General features: G+C 43.5%; 2 protein-coding genes across 2 annotated transcripts; one reads left to right on the top strand and one right to left on the bottom strand.

The window, feature by feature from the left end:
* Positions 1 to 23: 23 nt before the first annotated feature.
* Positions 24 to 3,970, bottom strand: fundc1 (FUN14 domain containing 1). The gene is made up of 6 exons (XM_077617629.1): positions 3,823 to 3,970; positions 2,589 to 3,755; positions 2,029 to 2,182; positions 1,214 to 1,289; positions 1,006 to 1,134; positions 24 to 648 (listed from the first exon to the last, which is right to left on the bottom strand). Exons 2-6 carry the CDS (start codon positions 2,605 to 2,607, stop codon positions 571 to 573), a joined length of 456 nt encoding a protein of 151 aa, XP_077473755.1. The 5' UTR covers positions 2,608 to 3,755; positions 3,823 to 3,970; the 3' UTR covers positions 24 to 570.
* Positions 3,337 to 20,593, top strand: kdm6a (lysine (K)-specific demethylase 6A). Its single transcript, XM_077617605.1, has 27 exons — positions 3,337 to 3,858; positions 4,010 to 4,073; positions 5,729 to 5,837; positions 5,932 to 5,981; positions 6,220 to 6,278; positions 7,552 to 7,672; positions 10,665 to 10,719; positions 11,080 to 11,114; positions 11,971 to 12,064; positions 12,296 to 12,422; positions 12,546 to 12,644; positions 12,847 to 13,066; positions 13,307 to 13,447; positions 14,276 to 14,368; positions 14,458 to 14,529; positions 14,951 to 15,058; positions 15,128 to 15,478; positions 16,795 to 17,585; positions 17,918 to 18,047; positions 18,157 to 18,262; positions 18,965 to 19,170; positions 19,288 to 19,340; positions 19,420 to 19,488; positions 19,745 to 19,893; positions 19,994 to 20,108; positions 20,177 to 20,364; positions 20,448 to 20,593. The coding sequence occupies exons 1-27, from the start codon at positions 3,671 to 3,673 to the stop codon at positions 20,591 to 20,593; spliced, it is 3,939 nt and encodes a 1,312-aa protein (XP_077473731.1). The 5' UTR covers positions 3,337 to 3,670.
* Positions 20,594 to 25,536: the final 4,943 nt, after the last annotated feature.

The following is a 25,536-nucleotide window of genomic DNA, read 5'->3' as shown; positions in this document are numbered from 1 at the left end:
AGCAACAGAAAATACTCACAAAAAAACTTCAAATGTATTTTTATTTCAAACAGCCTCATAATGAGCAGCTTGTGAGACATTACACATTAACTTAGACATTTTGATGCATAAAAAAATAAATGCAGGGTAAAATACATCCAAATCAGCATGAAATTCACTTGAAATAGAATCCAATGTCATTGACAGCATGTGCTAGCTGGCGCAATGTCAACATTTCACTGGTAGTAACAATAAAGCTGAAACAAAATAACAGGTTTTCCTTTTTATCGCTGCATGATAATATCCAAAGTCTGGCATTTATGTTTTTATTGACATTGTCTACCATGATGAAGACACTTGGACACCCCTTTAATTCAAGTGCAATAGTTTGGTTGGCCTATTAGAACGTATGTATTCTTCCATCGTGACAGGAGGTACAGTTACTTTACATAGAGAGAAAAAGGGTGCCGGCTATCTGGAGAAGAAAGCGAAAAGATTTCTGGAGACGTGTCGCCGGCGCATTGAAAAACATTTTCATCCCTTTTCCCAAAGCGTCAAAACATATAGGATTGTTGAGTCGTTCTTATGAGCCTAGCTAGCCAGGCCAAGTAGGAAGCCCCCGACAAATCCGCTGGTGACGACGATGTTTTTCTTCACAAACTCTGTAGACTGAGAGAGACAGAAATCTTAGTATTGCATATTGGCTTCAACCATTTAGACAGTGGAAGTGGTTAATAACTAGGCATTCCACCGATACTAGTATGTGTAAATTATCCGAATTCTTCACATCTGAAAGGGGCTTAAAAAAAGATGTCACCCTTTTTTGTCCTGCAGCAAATGATGAAAATTACTAAACATGACAGCAGACGACATTAACGTCAACAGGCATCCAATCTATTTTGACTGGCAGTGATCCTCGATGGCAGCCAAAGAGTTAACACTTCAAAATTCATGAGAATTGTTTTTTTTCCCTGATACTTAAAAAAAAAACAATTCACGTTCCAAAACGGATTTTCTGTAACTCACCCTCTCAACTAATGTAGTCAGTTCTGGAGCAGCTTTATCTGAATTCTTCTTGATCTGCTTCTTTGCTTTGTTGACATCTTTTTCTACCCTCTTCCAATCCACTTGGATGTAGCCGCTATTGTTAGCTATCTAGAGGGCAAGGAGGTTAGAAACTTTCCATAAAATGCTTAAGAAAGGCTTAATTATTAAACAATGAATGAATGAATACCTGTAGCAAGAGAAGCCCTCCCCCCACAGAAGTAGCGGCAACTTTCCCAACCTTCTGGAAGAGATAACCTGCACACCTGAGATGGATAGAAGATTAACGAATGGCGAGGGGGGGTTAAAAACATGACACTAGAGGCACATTTTAGCTTAATTATCCCTTTCTGGTAAAAAAAATGGCCAAGAAGGAAAACGCAAATGACAACTATTCTCATTTAGGCGGGGGTCATAAAGGTATTTGTTCCTCACCAGATCTGTGAAGAGACTGGAAATATAAATGTCGAATGTAAACATTGACGAAACCTATTTTGTTGTGTAAACTACTAGTGATTTTTTTTCTGTATACTACTCCATGTAAGGAAATGACCAAAATAAAGTTTAAGCAATGGGGTTTCTTCTGAAACCAGCAGCACCTGGCAGAAATCAACTGATTAACCTTTTAAGACTCCAGGTTGCAGCTGATATGAAAACCTGCACCCACTGCGTCCTTTGACGGTTTGGACCTGCAATCAATAGACAGGCAGGAGGCAGGGTACCCCCTAAAGTTATTGTCAGCCAATCACAAGTCATGCTTACACAAACAACCCACCATTCAGATTCACATTGAAACCTAATGACAATTAAGAGTATTCAATTAGCCTAGTAAGGATGTTTTGGGGATAATGGAGACAACCAGAATACAAGGAGAGTGTGTTAGAATCCCTCATCAACTTTCACCATCTTCCTAGACAACCAGTGAGGCACAGTTGCAATGAGAATAGAAATACCTGGATGAATGACAATAACAGCAAAGTACATTAAAATGTTTTTTCATCTTACCATCCACTAACACCTCCTATGGCTAGCTGTGTAGCCACGGAGTATTTCTCTGCTAAAGGCCCAGACGTCTTGCCAAACAGGCGGTTCCACCATCGCTGTCGTTTGGCGTACTCAGTCAGGTCGACGACCTTGTCGTAGAGCTCCTCTTCAAGATCTACAGATTTTTTTGACAAAAAATGGAGTTCAAAACATGCATACGAAGGCAATGCTGCAACACTGGTCCTGAAGGTTGAAGTCTTTGTGGCGTCAAATGACAACACACGGTGACGTTACCGCTACAAAGTTTATAGGCAAACTTTGGGGTGCAAATGAATTCAATATACTGTGTAATTTTATTTACGATTTAAAGTTCTGACCTCAAACAACCCACGTAGCATCCTCACGTTCATGCCATACGTACGGCTATAAAGTTAGCCAAATCGACGTGAAACCCGTACGGCAAAATCGGTGGAGTGCGTTTAACAAAGGATGTAAGATGTTTAAGCCAAGATGTAACGATGATTATTCCACCCCTCCTCATAAAATTTATTATTATCTAAATGACTTGACAGCTTGCTTACCCTTGTTGTGATTCGCCATTTTGGATTTCAGTTGCCTTCAAGTCCGTTGTCACTTGGATAACTTTTGTCATGTAAAGTAGGGGGTGCCTCGTCCCAAAATTGATCAAATTTTTACACACAATACTGCCACGCTTTTAATTATAAAAATATATTGTCATAGAACCTTTCAAGATAACTTCCATACGTTATGGTTCACAAGAAGTAAAAGTCAACCAAAATGCAAAAATTCTCATTTCAAGTAAAGGGTTCAAACATTTGACGTCAGATAAAACCCGATTGAATTGTGGTTATTGTAGGCTTAACGGCTATTTTTTTAATATCGGTTTGCTCGCTTTGTCTACGAAACGACTGCCACAAATACAAATACATCATTTGAACCATCACATAACGGTACAGTAATACTTGCACAAATTTTTCGGCCTGGCGTTTTGGCTCGTTCTAAAGTCATTGTTAATTACGTCATCCCCTAACTGTCCGTGAATCGCAAAAACTACAAAATGGTTTCTACATCGGAAATCGACTTCCCCCTTTTTAGGCCCTGATGAACGACGTATATTTTGACCAATTAGACACATTAATACTAGATTACGTAATCACAATAACGAGCGCAGAACCAATCGCGGGTGTTTGTGGGAATCAGGGCGGGACTATTTTCATGCCAGAACGCGCGTGTTCGTTCGCGTGCTCGTCAAACGTCAAGCGGGCACAGTCACGTGACAGTGCACTCCTGCAGCTGATTGGACGCGAAGCGCGGAGGGCGTGCCGACAGCGGCGGCGTGCGTTTGCCAATGTGACACAATTACAACAACTTTGAGCCGATGGTTGGGGAAGTTTACGATATTATCAAATTACACCCCGTCGTAAAAAGCCAACGTTGCATCCACTCCATGTACACATCGGCGCCGGGAATAACGCTGTTAAAATGAGGCGGGTGGAAGCTAACTTGAGGAGCTCGTTTCCTTGAGGATTTTGGAAAGAAAACTACCCAACGCCCCGCGCAAAAAAGGTGTGCAACTCTTCCGTTGCTCGTTTCGTTGGGCCGTGGGGGGGCTCGATCGCCGTTGAGCTTCAAGTTGTCCACCATGAAATCGTGCGGAGTGTCGCTCGCCGCTGCCGCCGCCACCGCCGCCTCCTCTTCGGCTGCTACGCGGAGTCCGAGCGCCGCCGCTAATGACGAGGAGAAAATGGCGTCGGCAAAAGCGAGTGAAACCAAAGAGGACTTTCCGACGCTTACATCGCAAGAAAAAGAGCGATTGCTCGGAATTGACAGGTTAGAACAAGTGTGGCGTCAACTCATTTTGAAGAAAACACATATCCGCTTCGTTCCTCCTGCGTGGATTTCACGCAATTTGGAACAAGACAACACGAAGGTCCCCTCAAGTAATACGGAACCGCCTGTGTTGTGTGTCCTCTACTTGCAGTTCCCTGTTTGGATTTCACAGGCTTCAAGAAGATGGCGCCAGAACGAAGGCCTTACTGTTAAAGGTATGGCACCACAGTGCATAAGAGCAGAGTCGCCTCTTTCCATTATTTCCCTCGTTTGTAGTGAACATCTCCCGAGATAAAGTGGCAGCGACCCCTGAACGCCACACGTCGCGGCTAATGTTGTTAGCAGCGACGTGCACCGCCGCGAAATTTACCCAACTTTGACACTTAGATGTCTATTTTTTGATCACCTCACTGTTGTTTTCTGTATTTGAACATCAACTGCACAACTCGATCACCATGAAAGGCCGAATACATTTATTGACACCACGCTCGATAGTGTCACACAGCCCCAAGGCAGCAGACAATGTGCAATGAGCAATGTGAATTTCCACTGTTTAGTTGCATTCGACATAAGATCGTGGCTTAAAAAGCAATAGAAACTGTTCATTTTTTATTTGAAATAATGTAATAATTAGTACAAGCGAGAAACAAACGAGGCAAACGTAACATCCCCTGCTAATACTTCCCATGTTGTTTCATGAGAAGTCGACCAAAGCTTACCGATCAATTGCAAAGTACCGAAAGAGAACGTTACTAAAAGCATTTAAATGTGCACACAACCAATAAAAATACAATTTAAAAATAGATACAACGCTGCAAGTTGACAGCTTCGTGCGTCAGCTCAATTATGCTAACGTGTAGCCGCTACCGGTGTGTACTTTAGGACGTTCCTGTCTTCGTTATGAAGACAAACGGCGTAATTTTGAAAGTATTAGCCAAAATAATGGTCGCATGATTGAAAGCAAAATGGCGGATATGAGAAGAGAATAATTGGGGAGCGCTACACTAGCTAACTAGCCGCTTGTTGGGCTAATCACGTTAGCTAAAAAGACGGACGAAGAGAGAGAGAGCGAGCGATCGCTACAAAGTCGCCTTGTTTATGAGACATTACCGATAGTCTCATGAGTCAGCAATATAGTTTGAACGGCGTGGTGATGTTTTGTATAGCCCTAACCACAATGTGCATTTAAGATGGGCTTCAACATGTGGTTTGCAGTCTGCGCTGGAGGGTTAAGATGTGATGTTGGGTGTTGATAACTTGCTGCAAGCAATGCGATGACTGGTCTGTGATCGAATTTTTGACAGTGCTGCCTTGATAAGCGTTTAATTTGTTCCTGAACCACACTTGTAATCAGGCATGTCCCGATCACATATTTTTGCAATGTGAGTCGCCTGATTTTTGAGGATCTGCCGATATACCAAGTCCAGAATTTAAACAAAGCTATGACAACACTATTGCCATATAATAGGGTTAAATTGTACAGCATTGCTCTCGATAAGGTGAATAAAAAAATATAAAATTATTTTTTGTTTTCTTGCAAAGTAGTTGTGCCGTGCAATATTATGTATGTGTTGTTTTGTATGAATATCCATTTATAAAAAATAGTTGGCCATTCAATGGGATAAATTGAGCTTTCTTTGTTGGGGTCTTTGACATTTTCTTTTTGTCATGCAAAGTTTGTTTTTGTGGTGTAAATATTATATCGTATAACACCTACTGTATATGTATTATTTTTGCAATATCGCTAAATCTGGTTGCCTGTAGCATTTAACTCATTCACTGCCATTGACAGTTATAGACGTCAAATTCATTTAGATTGGGAAGGCAGGCATTGAGTGATCACATTTTTTTCGTTTTTCCTCCTTATCAGGCTGTTAGCTGCTATAACGCTCTCATCCTGAAAGCAGAAGGGAAAGTTGATCCTGACATTTTCTGTCAGATTGGTCATTTCCACCTCCTGTTGGAGGACTATCCTAAAGGTTTGTTTTCGTAATATTTCGTTCTAATTTTTACTTTGGATAATCAACGTTTTTTTGTTTGTTTTTAACCCATCGGCAATGTCTCTATTTTCAGCATTATCTTCATACCAGAGGTACTTCAGTTTACAGCCAGAATACTGGAAGGTGAGTTTATATTGAATCATTTTGCATTGCTATTTTAAGACCGTTTTTGCACTCGTAGGTGTCTGTTTATTAAAAGCATTGTATACAATTCCCCAAAATGTTTTAAAATAAAATGTCAGAACTGCATCTAATACTCAAAAGTTAAGGTTTTTTAAAAAAAAAATAGGTTCTGACATGTTTACATGGGTCATAACTTCATCACCTATGATCAATAACCCTTTTGTTGTTGTCCCTCCAGAATGCTTCCTTTTTATACGGGATCGGCTTGGTTTACTTCCATTACAATGCATTTCAGTGGTAAGTACTTGCAACGTCTACACTAACCTTGGGAGTACATATTTTCACCAATATGGCTATCCGCAAATCTATCTTGTCATTTGAATTTGTCTCTCTTTCAGCTTTGGTACTTTATCTGATTTTAAAATTTTGGTGGAATGTTTCCCCCCTAAACACACATGCATCCACCATTGTATGTTCTTGAATAGGCCGCGTAAAAGGGGCTTTTATTGTTGCACACAGTTTTGTTGAGGCAACTGCTTTTTATCGGAATATCAGGCAGGACGTTAAGTGCGGTAGTAGCGACCATGTCGCTCACTCGCGGAATACCACATGCGAAGCGGTCCCATTTTGTAACTGGTCACAATCTCAAAAAGTCTTGGCTGAATTCTACACCATAGTTTGCAGTGTGACTGTAAACCTCATCCCCGCTCCTGCAATCTTGTCTCATGCTTGACATCACTGAGCTTTCGCAGCATTCACTTTGGTGTCCGCCAGCGTGGGAGGAGAGGGCGATAGCGGAGCGCAGTGACGGAGAAATGGGAGCGGCAATGAAGGGGAGATGAACAGAATGGGAGCAATGAGTTCAAAGCGCACGTGTGTGTGTGTGTGTTTGTGTATGGGAGCTGCCTGAAAGGGGGTTGGAGGCAGTATGAATTTGTTATTGCAGCGACAAAAGTGAAGGACTTAAAAATGCACTTATTTATTTTTTTTTTTTAATATATGCTGCCAAGAATGCTAGTTGTGATATGTTCTCCCGGGCTTAGTTTTTCAAACATTTCAGAATGGTATTTGGAAGCTCCAGTACATTTCCGTACTAAAAGTGCGTGTATTGTTTTTTTCTAATGGGAGAATAGATGAATTATGTATTGCTTTATTTGGCCCATAAAGTACTTTATTCAGCATTTTTCGCTATACACATACACATTCAAATACAACACTGTATATAGCGGACAAAATGCTAAGATGAAAATAAAACCGAGTAACAAACATGTTAGTGCAGCTAGTTAGCAGTCATTCCTACTTCACAAACTGAGCATTAACAGATTTCTGATGAAACTCATATTCAAATTGCATGATAACTTGGAAAGCACAATTGAAACAATCGTTGCACAATCACATTTCCCAAAGGAAATACGGATATTTCAAAATATGCAAAACCCAAATGCAAAACATGTCGGTAAAATAAAAAATAAAAATTTACATTACCAGGTCATTTTAAAAGCCAAAGTTGAGTATGTGATCACTTACTGTTTACGTAACCATTTGATAATAAATCCAATGTGACTTGCAGGGCAATCAAGGCATTTCAGGAGGTGCTCTACATCAACCCCAGTTTCTCCCGTGCTAAAGAAATCCACCTGCGACTGGGACTCATGTTTAAAGTCAACACAGACCACGAGTCCAGTTTAAAGGTACAATCATTCTCCCAACCTTACTGATAATTGTTGCCGTCTTTGCTTTAGATAGCCCACGTTTTTGGACTATTGAAATGCTTTGGGTCACATAATCTATGCCAGTCTGTGAGAACTAGTTGGGGGTCATGTGCAATCCCAAGGCTTTTGTCAGACCTCATCGCACCGACCACATTGACAAAGTTTGTTTGATCACCTGTGTGAGGGACGCCCCCTTTGTGACCTTCCTCTGATACCTGAGTCGAAAGAAGTCCAGACAGTCACTAAGAGCTGTCTGGATACATCCCGTAGGGAACTATCTGATCTCAGGCCTCATATTCTTCTCCAGGATTTACATGAAGCCAACTCACCAATCAAACAAGAAGATAGGTAGCTGCAGTAAAAGGTTTCAAATGTATTGGTTGGAACATAGTTTGCAATTAGTTCTGGTGAAACAATTGTACAATTTGAGCTCAGAGAATCCTACCTTTGTCACTTTGGATTTGGATTATTTAAATATATTTCTTGTGAGTTGAGTATCCTCAAAGCACGATGACTGTACGCCAACGGTGGTTGTTTTTGTTGTGCTTTGCTGAAGGAGTAGAGGCTTGATGGTCAAGGGTTCCAGCAGCGGATGCAAATTACGAATGTTTTATTTGGTTGCCAAGACTTACATTGATAATGTGGACAAGATTCTGTTGTCTTGTAGCAACATTGTCTAATGTGATGTCAGTACACTTGCTGGCAACCAGTGGCAATGTACTTGATTTATTGTAAACCAGGGGTCACCAATTAAGATCTACTTGCAGGTTGCTAAATTTTGCAAAGGGCTACCAGTTTGAAACAAACTCAAATGTCGACTAATTGAAGTAGAAAAAAAAGTTGCGAAATCTGCAGCCTCATAGTAACGTTGACATTTATTTATTTAAAATCATTGTCCATGTTTTAGAATGGGGAAATTAGGCGTAACAATGTTAGCGCTTGGCATCGGCAACATAGTTTTTTCCCACTCAAGCATATTGGCACGTGTTACACATCCTCCCTTGCTCGCTTTGGATGTAACCCCCCCTTGAGTACTGGTTCATTGCCAGCATCACACACCGTTTAGATCAGACTCAGACACGCACTGTGCGACTGGTCCGTTTATCTAGCTCATGGGATGCGAGTGCTTTGGATGGAAACGAGAGAACTAGAGAAGACTGCACATGATGAGCTCTGGGACAAAGGGAGTGCAGGGATGTATTCTGAGGACAAAAATCGTAGACTTTTTTTACTGATTCTGCAGGATCAAATTCAAAGGTGTCAACTGACTGCCATTTCTGGAAACATTCACGACAGGGGTGTTCAAACCTCACTGACTGTTAAAGACTTCAAATCCATTTCAACCAGGACGACTTGTATTTCAGTGAAGGAGATCGATGTCCAAACCAATTTGTCTGGGATCGTTGGCTCGCTGCCAACCCTCCCGGTTAAAATGCATTGGATGTCTAATGGTCATTAAAGGTAGCCAATGAGTTATAACCTTAAAAAAACATTGTAAAAACACAATTGATTCCAATGAAGATTTCAAGTTGGCCCTTGCGTCTTTGGATTTTTTCCAAAAGCGGCCTTTGGAGTTAAAAAAAAGTGTGGATTAATACCCCTGATCTGGCAAAATGGAACTTCAATAATTTTCCATATGCAATTTTATAACAGTGACAGAGCGGTTTGAAAAGATTCCAACTAGAAATGACTTGAATGCTACATTGAAGCATCCGGCGGAGCTGCTTTGAGATATTATTGTCTCATGCTTTCTCTTTTTTTTGCACCCACCACTGCAGCCATCTGCTGAATAGTAATCAGTGACACCAGAGTAGACGAGAGGAGGGGGCAGAGGCAAGGCAAGTAAGACGGTAGCGAGTGAGAGAGAGAGGCAAAGATATCAGAAGGGAGGTGGAATGTCAAGCTAACAGCCAGTGCCGCATTATCAGCCAAAGTGCCAAGGAGGAAGGTGAGGATGGGAGGGAGCCACCAGAGGATGCGCGAAGGCTTCTAGGAGGAGGCTGACCGGGCGCCCGTAACGTAGGTAACGCCTTGAGCGCACGACGGATTGCGACCGCTAATATTTCCTCCCGTGTGTCTTATCAAACGCTTTATCCAGAACCGGCGCGTGCGTGTGCCTGAATGCTTCTCTGCACACGTGCTAGCTGCCGACTGTCAAACCCTCTGATCATCTTTGGCCCCCGTTGTAGAAACAATGCATTGTATTTTCAAATAAGTAGTTCAGGGGAAGTGTGTGGAAAACAAACCAGGACAATCTCGTCGCTTGTATCCAAGTGACCCAGATACAGAGCCAATGTTGCTTTGTCTCTAATGCAGTGCTGGGCCATATATGGGCCCACAGATCATTGGAGCCGAGTCGCCATGCAATTCTATTCCGAAAGCTGAGAGTGGCAGCGAACTAGACCTCATAACCCCGCGTGGAAGTGGAACAGGTGCATTTTCCATCACGCTGTTTCGCCGGGTGACCTGATTTTCAGCGTCTAACGTCCCAATCCGATTCATCGGAAATCTATTGAGGAGGAAAATTTGTACAAGGCCATCCTGACATGATAGCTATATATAAAAAGGTTATTAGTACAGCAGTGGTTTCAATGGAGTAAAAAAAAAATCTTTTTTGTAGTAGTTTTGCAATACAAAATAGGTTGCACAGACATTGTTAAAATATTTGGGTTGACATAAATCATCCTAAATAGAAATAACATTTGGTCATCCTGTGTGATAAATTTAACTATCTTGGATGGGATATTCCTGACTTTTTTTTCGTCTGCCCTTTGTTCTGCAAAGTTTTTTTCAATGGTGTATTTAAAGAAGCAGTACACATGTTTTGGATTTTCCTCATAAATCCGCAATATTTTGTTGCTTGTAGCCCTTAATTTATTCACGGCAACGTCTAATGCCACCCTTTTAGGTAGTGCTGCAGTTGGAGATGATGATATTGAATTAACAATGTTTCCTTATCTCTTATTTGCAGCATTTTCAGCTGGCTTTGATCGACTCAAACCTCTGCACCTTGTCGAAGGCTGAAAGTAAGTCACAGAGCACTCGCCACTATTTTAAGCGGTCTATGAAAAAGGAGCAAACCGTCTTCAACCGTGTCAAAAACACGAGAAGGTTGGAAAAGCATTCTGCTCTCCGCAGCCATCGCCCTCCCTAAAAACTGCGTTGCCGTGGAGACAGGCGGGAGGAGGCTGCTCCATCTCAAATGCTGATGATTGCTGCCTTTTAAACATAACATGCACACGTACCCAGACAGCCCCGCTCTATTTGTCCTCCCTGTTATATGCAGTGCATACTCACTGAAAGGCCTTTGGGAGAACGTGCAATATTGATTTTTGAACATGAAGATAGTCATTCATTTGTTCTGGTTTTTTTTTTCTCCCTCACAGTTCAGTTCCACATCGCTCATTTATATGAGATCCAGGTAAGATGTACATTATCTGTTCTTTTTTCTAATCTCAATGTTATGCTCTAGTGAGTTCATCCAATAAAAATATGGTGCAGTCATTGTGAATATTTTAATGCTGGCAGTCAATCGCGTTAGTAACGGCGTTGACGCAAACCCTCTTTGACGTATTTACATTTTTTCACGGGCCGTCCCTCATCTCAGAATTTGGAATTCAAAATTCGTGGCTGCCAATTTTGCCAGACATTCAGAGTGAGTGAAATCATCCTGCTCGGTTGAGCGCGGTAAAAAGTAATTTTTAGGTTTTAATGGCAAACACAGGAGACATTTAGGCGGCGTAAAGAGGGAGAATTTAATCTGTTGGCACTCTCCTACTTTAATTGGATTGGACATTTTGCTAGTGATAAAATATTGGGTGGGTGGGGGCATCTTGGCCAGAGGAAGAAGACATTTTCTTTTTTGTAGCTCATCTCAAACAAAACTATTGGAAATTTGACTTTTGCTGGATTCTGAAATTGAAAACTCGGCTATGGGATCATTTTTGTCATTACTCTGTTTAGTATTTTGGGATTATTTCAGACGACAGGTTCGTGAGGTCAAAGAGTCCAAACAAATAGCATCTCATGTTTCACACACACACGTATTTGGTGTGGTGTGACGGCCACCCAGCACATGCGAGCGAGCGCACACTTTAACGGACTGAACGTGTTGAGTCTGGCCTGTCCTCTTCCTTCATGACCCTCCCCCTCCCGAGTTTTGTGTTTGTCCAGACAGTCATTACAAGTGTGTGGAGGTCTTTTGTCTGCTCTCCTCGTCTCATAAAACAAGCCGTCCCGTCTTGACCGGATCGCCGTCTCTGTCCGTTTCCCTGCAGAAAAAGTACCGAGCGGCGAAAGAAGCTTATGAAAGTCTCTTGCAGACTGAGAATCTTCCTGCTCAGGTGAAGGCGACTACACTCCAACAGCTCGGTAAGTCTCACCCAGTGGGTTACACTTGGGTCGTTCGGTGCAGAGACGAACATAATGTTTGTAAATTGTCAATACGGCACCACAAAACAAGCCTAAATCGGTACTTGTGATATTTGTTGTTGTTTTTTCCCCCTCCATACTTGTTTCTATTATTGTAAGTTTCAGTACTCCTGTGTCTGTGATTGGTGCGTCACAGAAGCCCTTAAATATGTTATGTTTGTCTTCCTTTAGGCTGGATGCATCACACAGTGGAGCAGTTGGGGGATAAAGGCACCAAGGATAGCTATGCCATCCAATGTCTGCAGAAGTCTCTAGAAGCAGACCCAAACTCTGGCCAGTCCTGGTATTTTCTCGGCAGGTAAGCTAATTGTCTCGATATTAGTATACTTCATGCACCTTGTCGAAGGCTGAAAGTAAGTCACTGAGCACTCACCACTCTTTATTTTAAGCATGACCATTGTCTTTTTTCTCTCAACTTCAGGTGCTACTCCAGCATCGGCAAAGTGCAGGATGCATTCATCTCCTATCGTCAATCCATCGATAAATCGGAGGCCAGCGCTGATACCTGGTGCTCCATAGGGTGAGGAAGAGAAAATGGGGCGTCCCAGGGGCCAGATCCATTATATTATAGATAAAAGTTATATCGGAGGTGGCGAAGCGAGCGATCCAAAGTAGCCCTTTCAAACAACTACCTTACACCACACCAGGCTTATACTGGAGTATCAGCCCGCTCTATCTACATTCCAAAAAAGGAGTCAAATGAGTCACCCGTCTGTATCCAGGGTCCTCTACCAGCAGCAGAACCAGCCTATGGACGCGCTGCAGGCCTACATCTGCGCCGTTCAGTTGGACCACAACCACGCCGCCGCCTGGATGGACCTGGGCACGCTGTACGAGAGCTGCGGGCAGGCGCACGATGCCATCAAGTGTTACGTCAACGCCACGCGCAGCAAGGCCTGCGTCAACGCCGCCGCGCTCGCTCAACGCATCAAGCTTCTGCAGGTAGCCCGTGTTGCCCGAGTCGCCCAGCTTTACGCAGCCCCGTTATCTGTTGAGTATTTGCCGTGGTGAAATCCCTTTCATATCTGATCCCCGAGATATGAATTGCTTCATATTTTTACGCTTGTGTAATGATCAAACACCTTCATTCCATGAAACATTTGTGATACGTTGCTCCCCCCTTTTTTACGTGTTGTCTTGTTGGTTCCGCACTAAAACGTGTCTTGGCACCATTTCTCCTAGGCTCAGTTGTGTAACCTACAGCCAGGTAGTCTGCAGAATAAGAGTAAAATGCTCCCTAGTATTGAGGAGGCGTGGAGCCTGCCCATCCCTGCTGAGCTCACTTCCAGGCAGGGGTCCCTGAATGCTGCACAGGCACAGCAGGTGAGAGATCCGGCTTCTAATCGAGCCTTCTGCCACTCCAAGAAGCGTCTCTGATCGTCTACTTTTGCGTATTGGCATGGAAGTGAGACCCTAAAATTGGGACGAGGTGCCAGGAATCAAGGGGAGGGAAAGTGAGAAAGTGATCTTTAAAGGATTCTATGAGGGGCAAAAAAACATGATGTCAAGCAGCAAGTATACTTTCATGGCTCCAATGCGCTGTGGTATTAGTGTTGCCCTGAAACCAATTCTGGCTGCGGGCTGCGTTCGTAACTGAAACCTAATCTTCAAGAGTACATATTGCTCAGCATCGTTTATTTAAAAAAAAATCTTTTTGTACTCTCTGATACTTACATTTTAGTGCCATATATTTCCCAAGAAATCTCTATATTCCAGGCAGAAACGTACTACGTATTCTGAAATGAATATTTGGTCATCCAAGTAATTTGACAGGTTAACCCAACAAAGACTCAACTGCATGTTGTTTTACACACTAATGCAATATTGATGTTGCATTATTCCACAAGTACACCTTGAAGACACTGATTAAGAACTTAATCAGTAGTTCCAATTAAGATTTAAGGCATGAAACCAGCTGTATATTAATCAGTGTTCAACTGTTCATACATTCTTTATTTGCAAGCATGTAAATGTAGTGGTTGTTTGCGAAGGATCCATTTCTTCTCCCAACCCCAGGCTCCAAACCCTTCCTTTTTAAAAAAGATTTCAGCGGTCATTTGACGCCATAGTGTACTTTTTTGTTGTTGAATTCTTTCTTTGCCAAAGCACAGATGGCCGTCATCACAAGCTGTTTCTCTGCTGGGTTTGTAGGCTTGTAAAGGGGAGGCGGCCCAAAGCACCAGTAATCACAGCGACCCAGAAGGCAACCCTGCCAAAAAGAAACGCACTGCCAGCCCGGCCAAAGTAATGCCAAAACAAGTGCAACCCACAAACATTTTCAATTATAGTGGGGAAAAACTGATTTTTTTCTTTCTTTCTTTGCTTGGACGCAGAGCGCTGTGGACGCAAACAGCGCCAATCAACAGCCGGCTCCTGGCTGGTACCTTACGCCACAGAATCTTCAGGTATGAAATATCGACATATTTCTCTTTGAAAAGAAAGTTTTATTTTTTTGGATTATAAGTCGTATTTTAATCACTTTTTTTTATCGAACCATTTTGAACATAGATTTCTAGCATTATAGCTTTGTGAAAGGGTTAATAGTATAGCTGCTTAAATGGAAAATCGCCCTTCAAAAATCAATCGTGCAGCACAAAATAAGGTTTGATCCCTGCTAGCGTCTCTGACAAAATGGATTGGACGCCTATCGCTGTCAACGGCAGCCGACGAGTTAATATTTGAAAATGATTCATTACATTTTAAAAACTAGATTTTTTTTTGCCTCTTCCGATCTCAGCATTGTCTCAACCAATAATACGCTCGTTATTTTTTAGCATGTCCCATAATCCTCTGCGTTTATAAATTTTGGGTATGTGTTCTTTTCAGCTTCTGGATCACTTGCGTGCAAACAGAGCCATCCTCAAGCCCATCCAGGTGCAAATGCTGGATCAGCTGGAGAAACAGTTCTCCCTTATGCAGCAGCATCAGCAGCAGGTTCGAACTCTTGACCGGAAAAAAAAAAAAAATTGAGACAGAAAATCCAAACCATTTCCCCCGTTTCAGACGAGAGCGGGCGCCCAGCTTCGACCCGGCCTTCCCAACGGTCCTAAGGTCGAGTCCCCCGACCGCCACGACGGCCTCCCCCGCTCGTCCCCCCTGAACCGGGCGGCCCGTCCCACGGCCAACGGCTCGTGTTCGAGTCCGTCTTCGGGAGCGCTCGACGCGGGGTATCCTACGGGGGACCGCGCCTCGGTGCTGGGAGGCGGCAGCGCGAGCAACGGAAACGTGCCTTACGCACAGCAGAACTCTCTACCTCACAACTGCACAGCCGTCAGTCACCCCAGCACCAGCGGCGCCAGTCCCGCTCATCCCGACGAGACTTGGAGGAGCCCGCATAGCAACGCTAACACTCAGGTAAAACACCCTTGCATTTATTCCCTGCCCGTTATATATATTTTCTTAAATTCCGGGTCGCTGATTGCTTTTACTTAAACTGCAAAGTCAGCCATTTGTGTCATGTTTATTAAGTGGTTTGCGTAAACCCCTCCCAGAAGTGGAAAGTTAAATAAATGCATGGCAGGTTAGCGTGTTTGACAATGGCATACTTAGTCGCCGTGGCTCCGCCCGGTTCGTAGATCAGCTTTCACATCTGTTTTTTAGCAATTAAGGTTGTTTCTGCATGTGCACATGGTTGAATTCTGATAATAATGGCGTGTTTGTGTCTGGATGACAAGCAATGTACTTTTTGGATTATTCTTAATAGCACCACTCAGTCCCGCTTCATGCCTTGCAAAAGTATGCTTTGAGACAAATAATGTTCACTGGCCAGACAACAGTAAGAAGACTGGCACGACTGAAAAACACTGACATGATTATCCCCTGTAAAATCCACATTCCTTGGCAACCTATCAATTTTTGATGAATGTGGGGTTGTTTCCGTTCATCTATTCAAATCATAGTCGTTCTTAAGATCAATAGGGGTCGTCGGTCTGTGTTCCTGTGGCTAAATTTTGAGTTCTTTCATATTTTCGAGTAAGAGACGCCATACCATTCACAAATGGAAAGCGATGTGCATTTTTCTTTGGCCACAGTTTTAGGGACACGGAATCCTATCCCGCCGACGTAAAGGCTTTGTGACATTATCACACGTCATGGAAAATGTAAGCAGATTATTTCAGTGACATGATGGCCACAACCCCCCAATCTCCTGACAAGTTGAGGGCCAATGCCACGGGCCGTGGTCTGCCGTGCTTTACCAGTTGAGATTTTCAGAATTGCTACAGTTTTGATTTAGAAGCACACATCAGTTGTTGTATTATTTATACGTGCTGAGAGGGTGGTTTGCTAGGCCATGATGTACACACTAAATGAGATAAATATGGTGATGGGGACGCCTGGTGGTTGAGGGGGAAACAAGTATTATTTTTTTGTATTGATATATATTTTAACTTGAGGCTTCTGTTGACTGATTGGAAAGGACTATGACGTCGTTCTTTCTTTGCCCTTCTGGTCAATTTGAGGACCGTACATATAAAAAATATATCTGCAGTGACATACAGACAGATTTTCAGATGAAATGTCTGGATTTGGAGACTGACGCGCAGACTGATTGCGAATGATGTGATTCTTGAATCATCATAATCTTGGTTTGATTTCATGCCAATTCAAAAAGCGCACAAACATAACCCAGCACAGTCCTAATGACTGTGTTTCATGTCCTCTTTGTCCAGGGGCTTCACAAAGGTCCAGGTTCCCATTCGGCAGGTCCCAATGGAGACCCCCCTTTCTCTTCTTCCTCCTCCTCCCCTCAGACCTCATTTTCTTCCTCGGCTATTCTCAATCAGGTGGGACATTCTGGGCCCTGCACCGCCTCGTCGTCGGCCTCCTCTTTATCCCCGGCCTCTCCCAGGTCCACCCCCAACCACTTTTCCTCGCCCCCCCATTCCGCCACTACCTCAGGGCTCCTCACCAAAGACAACGCGCCTTCCGGCGGTAGCGCGGGAGCAGCTACCGCTCCGTCGCCGGGTACCGTCGCTACCGCCGCTACAGGGACGACCCCGTGTTCCGGCAGCACGCCGGCGCCGGGGTCGACTAATCACGTCCAGTCGGAACCCGGCGCTCCCGCTTTAGACAATCCTCCACTCTCAGCCTTGCTCAAGGGAAAAGCCACCCCGACCAACAGGAATGACGATGAGAATAATGACAAGAGTGACCGCGCAGGGCCTTTCTCAGAGAAAATCAACAACGTCCACGCGGGTGGCGCCGAAGCCGCATCGGAGCAATTCTCCTCCTCCTCCTCGCCGACGTGCTCCACCACCGCCCCCGCCAATAGCCTCTCCCGCCTTAGCGGCCAAATGGACAGTCGGGGACCCGCCACGAACGGGACGGAGGACTCTCGGAGCCCGCAAAAGGCGGAGACTCCGGAAGGGGCCGTGCACAGACTTTCGGCCCCGGCTGGCCTGGCTCCCTGGTCTTCTGTTTCCATCTACCCTAGCTCCAGTGAAGTGCTCAAAGTGTGCAGGTAAGATGATTCCTACTCCTGTGTTTTCGTCTTTTAGACTCAAAATTTTTTGCACTACTCCGCTTTAACTACGAAACACTGCTTCGCCGTTAGATTAGGTGTGTTGAAATAATGTTGGATTTCCGTATTTTCTTATAAATATATAAAAATGTGATCATTTGAAATACATTGCTTGTGATTTTTCGTAACTTTGTTGGCTAATATCACCCGTGTAGCATTACAGATCCTGGCTTTTGAGTTACTTGTTCCCCAATCCAATCGACGCTTCTGGTCGCTCTTCTTTTCTGGCTAACTTGTTATTTGAACTAATTTCGTGACTCACCGGGCCTTAGGAACCTTGGCAAGAACGGTCTATCGACAAGCAGCATCATCCTGGACAAGTGCCCGCCACCTCGACCCCCAATCATCCCGTCACCTCCCTTGCCCAAGGACAAACTCAACCCACCGACGCCCAGTATTTATGTAAGTTTGAGTGCGCTTGTACTGTTTTATACTCTAATGTTGGCAAAATTGTTTCTTATTAGCCTGTCTCAATGAGGACCTAAATAGTTGTGATTCCTTTTTAAAACAGTTGGAAAACAAGAGGGATGCCTTCTACCCTCCTCTCCATCAGTTCTGCACGAATCCCTCCAACCCTGTCACCGTCATCAGGGGTCTGGCAGGAGCCCTAAAACTGGGTAAACAAATAACTGCTGCTAAAGCCTTTTTTTATTTATTGTATCTTGTGAGTTGTTTTTCGCCGGGTTCTATTAAGACATCGATTGCATCACAGCTGCGTGGATAGGTCTCAAAACAGTTGGTGGAGTTGATCCGTTTGGCAACAGCTCCATCTGCAAGCAAAACATGTTACTGCATGGTAGAAACAATGAGGTGTGGGAATGCTTCTCCTCAAAAACTCCTGTTCACCTCGGGATCCAATATAGGTTATCCATCGGACCCGAGCTTGCCAAAATATAAAACTACAGTAATCCCTCGATTATCGCATCTTCAATTATTGCGAATTCACAGCTTTGCAATTTTTCTTTGCTAATAATAATAATTATTATTATTTTAAAGTTCATAATAATGTAAAAATCTACGCTGAAACTCGTAAGCGGAAGCCACTCTTGCTACTAGGACTCAGTACTGAAGAATAAAATGGTAGTTATAATAGGGGTGACCCTACTTGGCGATTTTTAGATTATCGTGGCCATGTCTTCGACGGATTTTCTGTATTTCCTTTTCATTATTTTAGCTCCTTGACAATGTTTGTTTAACATTTTTTACATTATTGTCAGTATAATTGAAATATCTTGTTTCTAAATTTCATAAAAAAACTATGTTTCAAACTAAAAGACAAAGACTACGCCTCAGTGTTCCTTCCTTTCCGTCCCGCACAGACTTGGGCCTCTTCTCCACCAAGACACTGGTGGAGGCCAATCCTGAGCATCTGGTGGAAGTGCGAACGCAGTTGGCTCAGCCCACCGACGAGAACTGGGACCCCAGCGGCAGCCGCAAGATGTGGCGATGCGAGAGCAGCCGTTCGCATACCACCATCATCAAGTACGCTCAGTACCAGGCCTCGTCCTTCCAGGAATCGCTTCGGGTGAGTAGCACAAATGTCCCCATCACCGAGTTACCTACTCCTGATTGGATCGTATCGTCACAAGCTGTTGTGCCCCAATATGGTGGACATTAAAGTTGATTTTAATGTTTCAAATAGGAGGAGAATGAAAAGCGGAAGGAGATGGAAGCAGAAGCAGCCTCATCTGACAGGTGCCCGATACACTGATTGCCTTTGTAGAATCAAATTTATTTCTTATCCCAATCGCTAAAACTGATTCTCTTTTGCCAGCCGGCGGAGGAAATGTCCTTTCAAGCACATCAAGTTTGGCACCAACATCGACCTTTCAGATGAAAAGAAGTATGCAATCTATTCAAAGCAGACAGACAGGAAATCATGATAAATATTGTTGTTTGCATGCCACTGGAATACAACAAATCATTTTTATCTATGTATAGACATCTTTGTTTGAGGACACCACAACGATACTTTTTTTAATTTTATTTTTTTAATCAAAATACCCATGATGCAAGATTTGGGAAACGTCCAGTGGGCTTGGTCGTAGCTGCCTCCAGCCTTGCGATTGGAGATGTATTTACGTCTGTGTATGTTCCAGGTGGAAGCAGCAACTCCAGGAGCTGACCAAGCTTCCGGCCTTTGCCCGGGTGGTATCGGCCGGGAATCTGCTCAGCCACGTCGGACACACCATCCTGGGCATGAACACGGTGCAGCTCTACATGAAGGTCCCCGGGAGCCGGACACCAGGTAAACCGAATGTCAGAATAAGGAATTGGAAGTGCTCTTTTTTTTTTTTTTGTTCTCCCCTCACATTGCTCATAAATTCTGGTGGTGATTCTTGGTATAGGTCACCAAGAGAACAATAACTTTTGTTCGGTTAACATCAACATCGGTCCCGGCGACTGCGAGTGGTTCGCCGTACCCGAGGCCTACTGGGGCGTCATCAACAGCTTCTGCGAAAAGTGCGTCCCCAGCTCGTCGGCCAAATGACTCTTTCGATGCTGAACCGGGTCACGTTTTGCTTGCGCAGGAACAACATCAACTTCCTGATGGGCTCCTGGTGGCCAAACCTGGAGGACCTGTACGAGACCAACGTGCCTGTTTACCGCTTCATCCAGCGCCCCGGGGACCTGGTGTGGCTCAACACGGGCGCCATCCACTGGGTGCAGGCTATCGGCTGGTGCAACAACATCGCGTGGAATGTGGGGCCCCTCACGGGTGAGGAGGTCACGTCGGCGAGGGGGCCGCTTCTTTCCGACGGCGCGCTTACCGAGGTGTCTTTTCTCCCGGGGTGTCGCCAGCCCACCAGTACAAGCTGGCAGCGGAACGCTACGAGTGGAACAAACTGCAAAGTGTCAAATCCATCGTTCCCATGATCCACCTCTCCTGGAACCTGGCCAGGAACATCAAAGTGTCTGACCATAAACTCTTTGAGATGATCAAGTAAGAACCTTTTTATTAGACAACTTGGCCAAAGCCCAGTTCCTGGTATTTAAATTCAAGAGTGCATATTTTCTTGCTAACGTGTCCCCCCACCGCCAGATATTGCTTGCTGCGGACTCTGAAGCAGTGTCAGATGCAACGGGAGCTTCTGCTGGCTGCCGGGAAAGAATTAGCCTGGCACGGACGAACCCAGAACGAGCCTGCGCACTATTGCAGTATTTGCGAGGTAAAGTTGGAGTCCCTCCTCCCCTCGCTCGCTCGCTCGGTTGGTCTCAGGCTGACTTGGCCTTGTGCCCCTCGCAGGTGGAGGTGTACGACCTCCTCTTTGTGACCAGCGAGAGCAACAGCAGGAAGACGTGCGTGGTGCACTGCCAGGATTGTGCCCGCAGGGGGAATCCTGACCTGGACAACTTTGTAGTGCTGGAGCAGTACAAAATTGAAGAGCTCATGCAGGTCTATGACCACTTCACTCTGGTAAGCATCTTACATTTTTTCAGGTTTTGACCTCTAATCTAACGGCACCTTTTAAGCGATTCGCTCTATCTAGTGTTAGACATGAGAAGTGCAACAGAATTTAGGTAGTGTTTAAGCTTCTCATGCTGGCCCTATTCAATGATATTTTTATTCTACTGTGTAGTTTAAACATTGTCGCATCCCTTTTTTTTTTTCATTTAGAAATGTTTTTTCTCTAATCGGTGTATTATAGATTTCCTGAAGAATAATTGTGCAATCATATTGTCGGGAGTTTTGTATCGTATCAAGCGGCTCCACCCCTATTATGTTGAATGTTTTTCTCTTGAACAGGCGAGTCCCCTGCCTTCCTCGTCTGGATGATGATGATGATCATCATCATTTTTTTTCACCAACTCCAACAGAGGATCCACGTATCTTTTCACTGTTGTTGACATTTTAGGAAGTAAGCCGTCAGTCCTATTGAAGCACGCTCTGTAGCGTTCCGCCAAGGCAGCTAGCCGTGCCTGAGTCTATGCAACTGGCCTCCCCCTAGTGGACTGGAGGGGGAAGGCAGGTCCTCCTACAGACTTCCTTTCCTGGACTCCCAACACCAACCCCTGAAATCAAAGCATTGTACAAATATGGTTTGGAGTCCACCGACTACTGACTCTTTTGATCTCCATTCTTTTAGTTCCATTTGCCATCACCTAGCTGGTCTTATTTCTACCTTTTGTTAAAACAAAAAGAACATGTTTGTAATGTGAGCAGTAGAGTCATGCAGTTTTTGCAGCATTTCCCTTTTATATATCATTTTGCTGGAACAATGTTAATAATAATTTGTAGACACAAGGCCACGTCACCAAGAAAAAATGGTTGCACAGAGTTCTTTAGTGTTTTTTTAATGTAAATGTACACTATTTATAAATGCATATTTATTGCTTGAAAATATTTGTTGATGGAATCATGTCTCTTTTTTTTCTTTCCTCCAGAAGACCTGCCATTAAATTTGAAGGAGCCTTGTGATTGCTCTAATTATGTTTGATATAGAAATAAAAGTGCTTACTAAAGCATTGTGCAGAGACCTGATTTTCAGTCGGGAATTGTTGTCTGAAGGATGTTTTACGCGTCAATAAATGATTTGTCTCTAAGTATAATGGGATTTTTTGTTTATTACTTCATTTTATGGAAGTATTTTGGGGTTGCCTTTTGTACATGTGCGAGCTAGCACTACAAAGCTACAATATCGTTTTAATTAGCCGAACATAATACACGTTTTTATTATACTCATGTTCAGTACGACTTTTTTCATGTGCTAATAGGATTTACATGATTGACTTAATGTCATAGTCATTTTTTCTTTGTATGCCAAATAACAATCAAACACTCCATCGAATGTGTTATGTTTGACGAGCCTTTTTTTTTTCGAGAGCAGCTAAGTGCAAAAATCCTCGTGTTTTGATTGATTGGCTTATTATAATTTCTGAACAGGAGCGTTGAGTGCGACATCCCACGCTTTATTTTATTTTATTTCCTTTCTTTTAAATCTGCAGGTGTGAGTTTTGGGGACATGCATTGTTCCGGCCATCATTGTGCTTCAGCTTGGGGGAACAAAAAAAGAAAAAGAAAAGATAAGGTAAGGTAAAGAAATGTGTTTGATGGCAAGACCCCCTGCTCCCCGACCCTTGTCTAACCCCGACGGGTAATTTATCCATCGTTCCTTTTAAATGTTCCGCATTTTTTCTTTTAAGTGAGACTCAGGAGAAGATTGACATTCTAAAAAAAATTATCTATAGTTTACCGTATTTTCTGCACTATAAGCCGCACTTTATTTCATATTTTGGCTGAGCCTTATACTCAAGACATTCAGTTCAAATCTAAAAATCATTTTAGTTTGTCTTTAGTCGATGTCCTATCTGTTTTAAGTGGGAGGTTGGCAGTGGATTAACATTCATCCACTTGGATGTTTAGTGCCGTCAATGGCAGCCAATGAGTTACAAAAGAATTTTCTTCCTCTAGCCAAGAGGTGATAAAATGCCACCATAGGTAGGATATTTTCTACATAAAGTACCAGTAGATGTCACTGTAGTTATTAAGGAGATATTACACACATAAACACACACTTTTATTTAAAAGTGAATATTCCAAGTGTGTTAGTCACTCATTTGACTCATGTAGTGTTTCATCCCCTTCAATTTGTTTTCACTCTCAAAGTGTCTGAGTCAGACAAGATTTGACCAAAAAGGGAAAAAAAAAACATGCGGTTTGATTTACAAGAGGAAATACAAAGTTTTCATTCTTGAGTCGCACGCCGTCAAGTGCTTCTTTTCATTTATTTGGATTTTTTCAGCCAAGGAAACCGCAGTTGTGGAAGTGATGGATTGTGCAGGAATGTTGCGACTGGCTCTTTAGATTCTGACTCATTCCTTTCAAGCATTCCACATACATTTTGACAGGCTCTTCCTTTTAAAATGTACTTTGTTTGTTTATTATTTTTTGAACAAGTCAGCCCTCAATATAAATATATGTATTGTCGTCATCTGGATATCAAAAGTGTTTTGTAAGCTGATTTTTTTTTAATTTAGAGGCATTCATAAGTAGAGGCACTACTGTAATATATGATATGCTTTGCTTTGTACAAGTGCTCTAGTGTACTGAATGAGGAGAGCATAACCTCTTGGACAGGAGTCACATAGTGGCAGTGACATACTGTGTATTTACATGACTAACAAGCGCTTATCCTCGTCCTAAAATGTCTTTTTGACTCATTCATTCACCCGCCCTGTTGTTTCTCATATGAACCGCTGGCAGAGTGAGACGTTTTTTTTTTTTTTTAAGCCAACATGTCTGTATCGTTGAGAACGTGGCACCACCAAAGTAGGGGAAAGGTCACTTACCACGAGGGATTAGGACTATGATGACTGGGACCTGACTCACAAATATTTTGGAATTGAAAAAATAAAAAGTAACGGAAATGTGGCGGGCCCGGTTAATGTAGACCAGACATGGCCGCGATAAACAAAAAACCGCAAAGTAGGGTCACCCCTATTTAAAAAAAAGAAGGTATTATATTATTATTTTTTACTTCTGTGCTGAGTCCCAGTAGCAAGCAGAGGACAGGGGGAGTGGCTTCCGCTTGTGAGTTTCAGCGTGGATTTTCACATTTTTATGAACTTACCCAAAAATGTAATTAACAAACAAAATGTACCCCAGAAAATTGCGATGTAATGAAACCGCGATATTTGAGGGATTACTGTACAGGTAATGCCTTCAGTTAGCATGCTAGCATGTTAGCAGATTGCAAACATCGGGCACTCATTCTGGGTGTGACGTCATCGTTTGTTTGTGGGCGGGGCCAAGGCAGCGGAGAAAGGGAGACTGCTCAGGGTCTCGTTTCATGATTAGGTGTTCCAGACCTTTTTTTTTGTGAGCACAATGGAAAGTTGACTTTGTGCTGATGATGCAAACAGCCCCCAGTGGGTGGGAGCACAGATCGCCGCTAGCCCGCACCTGACTCCCGCGTGACGTCACAGGTGACAGGTGCTTGTGGAGATAGAGCGAGACCTGAGATAAACAGGATCGTGTCGGCACGCGTTTGTGCTTCTTGTTTATTTACACAAAACAGCCGTCGTGATCGCCGATGATGTCACGACACCACGAGCTGGGAAAATGTTGCGCAACGCGTGCGTCAGAGAGGACGACAACCGGTAACCAACCCACCGACGAGGCCCAGACCAAACAACATCTGCCAGGAGCAGATGAAAGATCAGTCAAAGGTCATCCACTCCACGTTGGCTATTCCAGAGACAGTTAAAAATATCTCAATCCAAGAAAATTACGTTCATTTGATTTCCTCATTTTAAATTGTGTTTTTACGTGCGCGTGTTCGTATGTTTTGCCAGTTTCCAAATGTTCCCTTTTTACCTGCGCCCTTCAAGAACAATAGAAAATGTTTGTTATTCATTTTAATGGGTTTATTTTCTTGTCTATTTTCTTTTTGTGTGATCCTCACATCGTTTTTAAAGGGTTTAGTCGATGGTATTGGAACGGATTAGGGCTTTTACATTCAAGATGCGTGTCTACTTTGGAAAAAGTCAAGTTAAGAAACCACTTTTGGAACCAATTCATTTTGTAAGTAGAGGTCCCACTGTATGGTTTTCAATTGAATGAATCCCAATCAATGTCTCAATGCCCTTTGAGCGTTGGTCGTGCTTGTGTACCATCCAACGAAGGTCCAGATGTGGACGATGTGTCAGTTGTTTGTCTCAATCGTTGGGTCAGACGGAAGCTAAAATCTTGTCGCCGCGAATTCAATTCAAATGACTCAGACTGGCGCTCGGGCGAGCCGTCGCCAGGCTTGAGCGCTCCCTCGGCCTTTGGTCGAACCGACGGTAGTCACTTGTTCCACTCCCAGTCGCTCGGCGGACTGTTTGAGGAAGGAAGCCAGGCGGGGGAGTGAATGGGAGACGAGAGAGAAAGAGAGAGAGAGAGAGAGAG

Source organism: Stigmatopora argus, chromosome 13, assembly GCF_051989625.1.
Source record: "Stigmatopora argus isolate UIUO_Sarg chromosome 13, RoL_Sarg_1.0, whole genome shotgun sequence".
Classification (NCBI taxonomy): Eukaryota; Metazoa; Chordata; class Actinopteri; order Syngnathiformes; family Syngnathidae; genus Stigmatopora; species Stigmatopora argus.
Note: the sequence above shows the minus strand (reverse complement) of the source record. Positions and strands in the feature narration are given on the sequence as shown.